Genomic DNA, 6,000 nt, shown 5'->3' with positions numbered 1-6,000 from the left:
CCAGATAATGACGGTCTCCTGTTGTGGCCGCCCACCCAAAGGGACGCCAAATATGTTGGGGTGGTCTGCAAGTCAGACCAGTCAGGGATATTGGACGGCTGCCGAATTGGAGGAACCTTTCCGGAAAGTGATGGACACAGACAGATGTGGTATCTGATCAGGCCATAAAACCTGGTTTATTAGACATGAACTTATATACACATTTGAGTAGGCGTATACATTGTCCGAGCGCCAATCAGCTGTTTATTACATATGAAATCATTCTTAAGATATCAGGTCTAATTCCTAATAAGGTTATCTTGCTGGTCAGGTGAGTCTTACATAAGGGGTAACTCGAGTTTAGCCATGTCACAAGCTAAAGGTCTAAGTCTCATCTTTATTAGACCTAATCAACAATATTAATTAGCAGTCAGCAGGTCAAATCAATAATAACGTTGTCAGCAGGTATGGCTTAGTAGAAGTCTCTAGACATGTAAAGACATATTCCTAATAGTCATGTATATGAATTATGAGAGTGAAGTAAGGTATCAAATCAAACTAAAGTGCCTAGTGCAGGAAAGATATAGGGATGACCAAATTGTGTCATAGAGGGAGGTAATACCATAATATCCTGGAGATTTCTCTCTATTCTCCGGTCAGTGACCTTTCATAGAAACCTCCCCACCTACAGCACTAAAAGGCCTTGTATATTGTAAATAGTCTTACCCATTTTAGTGACTCGCGTTTTGCAAATGGCTTCCTCGGGGCGCCGGGACATCTCTAATAATTACTTGGTTTCCAGATTTATTAAAGCAGCTGGCAGATCTAGGCCCGCACACAAAGTGAGGTTAAGGCTATGACTGAGGCTCCGTTTGAGCCCATGGTATCTGCCTCAATTAAGGTTCTATCTCTTAAGGTAGCCTTTCTGGTAGCGATGACTTCAGCATGCAGAATAAGTGATATTCAGGCACTCTCTAGACTTCCTCCTTATACGCAGTTTCTGGATGACAGGGTAGTCATCAGGCCAGATCCTGCTTACTTGCCCAAGGTTGCCTCAGACTTCCACAGATCACAGTAGATAGTCCTTCCTTCCTTTCTCCCCAACCCTACTAGCCAAAAGGAAGAGAAACTTCACACGTTAGATGTTAGAAGATATCTCTCTGTTACTAATCCTTAGAAAAAGGACCATGCCTTGTTTATATCCTTCCAGGACTCTAGGAAGGGTCATAGAGTTTCAGAGTGTACATTAGTAAAGCCCCCGTCTCACTAAGCGAGATCGCTAGCGAGATCGCTGCTGAGTCACAAGTTTTGTGACGCAACAGCGACCTCAGTAGCGATCTCGCTATGTGTGACACGTAGCAGCGACCAGGCCCCTGCTGTGAGATCGCTGGTCGTGTCGGAATGGCCTGGACCTTTTTTTGATCGTTGAGGTCCCGCTGGGTAGCACACATCGCTGTGTTTGACACCTTACCAATGACCTCGTTGACGACTCAGACACTGAATCGTCATAATAGCTCCCATGTGACATCGTTGTACAGGTCGCTGGTGAGATGTCAAACAGTGAGATCGCAGCAGCGATCGTTGGGAAGATCTCACTGTTTGACATCTCACCAGCGACCACATAGCGACGCAGCAACGATCCCTGACAGGTCGTATCGTTGTCGGGATCGCTTTAGCGTCGCTAAGTGAGACGGGGCCTTTAGATGGATTATGGAGGCTATCTCTCTAGCATACACAGAAGGTGGCAGTCTGACTCCGCAGAATTTAAGGGCACATTCCACTCGAGCCATGGTATTCTCTTGGGCAGAATGATTGGGAGTTTCCATTGGCCAAATTGTAAGGCGGCTACATGGTCATCTCCTTCCACCTTTCCTAATCATTATAGGCTGGACATGGGTGCTTCCTCAGCTCTCACCTTCGGGTTACGGGTGCTGCAGGCTGTAGTCCCTCCCTAGGATAGTGTTTACATCTCTGTAATTCTCTCATGGTGCTGTCATGGAAGTCCAAATGTAGTATTAATTTACTTACCGGTAACAGTATTTTTCGGAAGTCCATGACAGCACCCTTAGTTCCCTCCCTTCACGTGTAGGTGTGCACTTCCCCTCTTATAAGTTGTCACGAGTGTGGAATTGTTCAGATTGAAATTTTGTACATATTATTTCCCATTAACCATGGTGGTCCTCTCAAGCTCTGTAATCCAACTGATGCGTGGGAGAGGAGCTGCCCTTTTGTTTCTGTAGGTTTCCGGTTCCTGAAGGGCGGATCCTCTCTCTCGTGGTGCTGTCATGGGCTTCCGAAAAATAACGTTACCAGTAAGTAACTTAATACTTTCATGATGTGGTCAGATGACATTTTCTCTTAAAGGGCTCGTTCACACAAGCGTATAACACGGTTGAGTGCTATCCGATGTTTTATAGGATAGCACATGGACGAATATTATACTACGGTGTAAAGCAGATCTGTGTTTTTTTTCTCATGCAGGTTCGGACCACAAGAACCCATTCAAGTCTAAGAGAGCATGTAAAACATCGGGCTGCTTGAGCCGAGTATCATTTACATCATTGATCCGATTCTCTCGAAAGAGAGAATCCTCACTTGTGTGACTCCAGCCAAAGCCTTATAAATCCAAGAAAAGCTGGATAATTATATTAGTCCCCTATAAAAGGATCATTTTAAAAGTGAAAAACTATTTAACAAACCTGAAATACATAATGTAATTATTCCTTTAATATTTCTATACAAACTGCATACCAGCTGTCCCTCAACTATACAGGTTCTAAAGCAATATCTTATCATATAAACAATAAAGATATAAATACAAACAGATGGATGTTAGTATTTTAGGGCAGATGTGTATTAACCTTTGGTTACAAGTTGTAAAGAGGTGGTTCGACGCCTCTCTTTTCATGTGATCTGGTATCACGTGTGGGTAGATGCTGTTGAACTTGATTAGGACAGTTAAAGGGGGGATCATCCAGTCCCTACTTGGTCTCATCTGATTAATGAGACACCATAATCGTTAGATGTGACATGTTTGGTGTCTGACGCTTGCCTCAGCAACTGTCCCGATCATGAATACCAGAGAAGTGCTGGTCAACTCCTTTAAGATGTAGCTATAGTGATCACATGACGGTAAAGTATTCTGCATACATGGTGAAATATTTAGGATTGTTATAGCCATTCTACTTGCTGATGGTTATTGGTCACTGCATACACTACATTTCCTAATCATTATCATTTAGTGTTCTAAATTTGTTTCCCTTTTAGACTTGTAGTTTAACTTTTACTGTAACTTTACTTATTTAATTAATAAAATAATTTGATATAATAAGAAATGGCTACTTCCTTATATAATTTCTCTGTTTAACAAAATATAATTTAGTTGTTAAAGATTTCCATATTCTCAATGTGAAAACGTCTTCTCCTCTGTGTGTATTCTTTGATTAATAACAAGAGTTGATTCACAGGAACAAGAATTCCCACATTCTGGACATGAAAATGAATTATACTGTGTGAATTCTCAGATGTACAGCAAGATTTGATTTCTTGGTAAAACCTTTCCCACATCTGGAACATGAAAATGGCTTCTCTCCTGTGTGAATTCTCTGATGTAAATTAAGATTTGTTTTACTGGCAAAATATTTCCCACATTCGGAACAAGAAAATGGTTTCTCCCCTGTGTGAGTTCTTTTATGTCTAATGAGATCTCCTTTGCAAGTAAAACATTTCCTACAATCTGGACATGAAAATGGTTTCTCCCCTGTGTGAAATCTTTGATGTACAACAAGATTTGATTTCTTGTTAAAACATTTCCCACACTCTGAACAAGAAAATGGCTTCTCCCCTGTGTGAATTTTCTTATGTGCCATAAGACTTGTTTTGCTGGTAACATTTTTTCCACATTCTGGACATGAAAATGGCTTTTTGTCCGAGTGAGTTCTTTCATGTTTAACAAGATCTCGTTTGTATGTAAAACAATTTCCACATTCGTAACATGAAAATGGCTTCTCCCCTGTGTGACATCTCTGATGTACAGTCAGATTTCCTTTGTTAGTAAAACATTTCCCACATTCTGAACATGAAAATGGCTTCTCCCCGGTGTGAGTCCTTTTATGTCTAACGAGATCTCCTTTGCAAGTAAAACATTTCCCACATTCTTGACATGAAAATGGCTTCTCCCCTGTGTGACTTCTCTGATGTACAGTAAGATATGATTTCTTGAGAAAATATTTCCCACATTTTGAACATGAAAATTGCTTCTCTCCTGTGTGAATTTTCTTATGTGAAACAAGATTTGTTTTGTAGGTAAAATATTTCCCACATTCTGCACATGAAAATGGCTTCTCCCCTGTGTGAGTGCTTTTATGTTTAATGAGATCTCGTTTGTAAGTAAAACAATTCCCACATTCATAACATGAAAATGGCTTCTCTCCTGAGTGAATTCTCTGATGTACATTAAGACTTCCATTGTTGGTAAAACATTTCCCACATTGGGAACATAAAAATGGCTTCTCCCCTGTGTGACTGTTTTTATGTTTAATGAGATGTCCTTTGCATGTAAAACATTTCCCACATTCTTGACATGGAAATAGTTTCTCCCTTGTGTGAACTCTCTGATGTACAGCAAGACTTGTCTTCATTGTAAAACATTTCCCACATTCTGAACATAAAAATGGTTTCTCCCCTGTATGAGCTGTTTGATGTTCAGAATCCCTTTTGTTATTATAATTTTCCTTAACGGTCTGTAATGACTCAGAAGATGAAACCTTTTGATAAGGAATAGATGATAGATTTTTGATGTGAAGAGCTGGCGATATATCTGGAATAAAGTCATAATCTTCATATATATATGGTATGATACCATAAGCAGCTGCTTCAATATCAGTATATGTCAAATGTCCCTCTGGTGCACAGTCATCTGCCAAGAAAAACAAATATTTTTTTTTAGAAATGCTGCCTTTAGAAACAAATTGGATTTAAATTCAATTACTAGATGATGAAGACAGGGAAACAAACTGTATACTTCAATGCAAGGACTAGTAGATTATGATAATAAAAAGTTGTACAATTAACTTCTCATCCAATGCTAGATTATTTATTTTATAGCTTTATATTTCACTGTGCTTGTCACCAAATTTTTGTAATGTAATGTTCAGTGGAGAATCATAAAGAGGCCTGTAAGTCAGTGCTATTAGGTGGTGTCTGTGTCATACATTCTCTGACATCTACATGACCTATAGCACAGACGGCAAAGTGGAGGAGCAAGATGTTCATGTACACTGAAGCCACGACGTTAGAGGAGGTGTAAGGTTGGAGCAGTAAGTACATATTTGTATGTATTTTAAGAAGCAAAAATAATAAGCAAAGAGAAATTAATTAATTAAAAATTAAAGGAGGACAAGTGAAATATTGGCTTTTAAGCCATATGGGAGAGCTGGTACACCTGAAAATTAACTTAAAGCAGTGTCATTATCCTATTATGACAGCCAGCATCTGGTCTTTGGGATATAATAATAACCATCCAGCTTAAGTTACATTAAATGTATTGTATTTTCAATACAGAAATGTTTGGCCATTTCTGCATCAAGATGAGCTATGCTTCTTTGCCCAAAGTACTTAAGCTTATATAAAATACAAAGAAGGATTCCAATAAAAAATGGGGCACAACAAATATAAAGCTGATCTAGAAAAATTCTATTTGTACGTACAATATATTTGCTAAACTGTCACATGATTATGCTATAATGGAGTTGGCATGATCTTGCACTTCACTTCATACCAGCTGCATTAATAGAGTCCATGGCAGCGCTGGTGGGGATGCTGCATGATGCATGTGGTCTCACAATCTAACCACGTACATGGCAGATTAGCCACTCTGACAACTCTTCGTTTAGACAACTAGCTTCATTTTGTGATTGTGAGCATTATTACAAGTGTTTCTCACTAAATTAGAATATCGAAAAGTTAATTTACTTCAGTTCTTCAACAAAAAAAGTGAAACTCATATTACAGAGTGATTAC

General features: G+C 39.3%; 1 protein-coding gene across 1 annotated transcript in view; it reads right to left on the bottom strand.

The window, feature by feature from the left end:
• Positions 1 to 1,240: 1,240 nt before the first annotated feature.
• Positions 1,241 to 6,000, bottom strand: part of LOC143766285 (uncharacterized) — a 30,605-nt gene continuing 25,845 nt past the window's right edge. The window contains exon 7 of the mRNA XM_077253840.1: positions 1,241 to 4,897. Coding sequence (XP_077109955.1) covers positions 3,483 to 4,897 — 1,415 coding nt within the window. The 3' untranslated portion in view covers positions 1,241 to 3,482. The remainder of the gene's footprint in view (positions 4,898 to 6,000) is intronic.

The sequence above is a fragment of the Ranitomeya variabilis genome, chromosome 4 (assembly GCF_051348905.1).
Source record: "Ranitomeya variabilis isolate aRanVar5 chromosome 4, aRanVar5.hap1, whole genome shotgun sequence".
Classification (NCBI taxonomy): domain Eukaryota; kingdom Metazoa; phylum Chordata; class Amphibia; order Anura; family Dendrobatidae; genus Ranitomeya; species Ranitomeya variabilis.
Note: the sequence above shows the minus strand (reverse complement) of the source record. Positions and strands in the feature narration are given on the sequence as shown.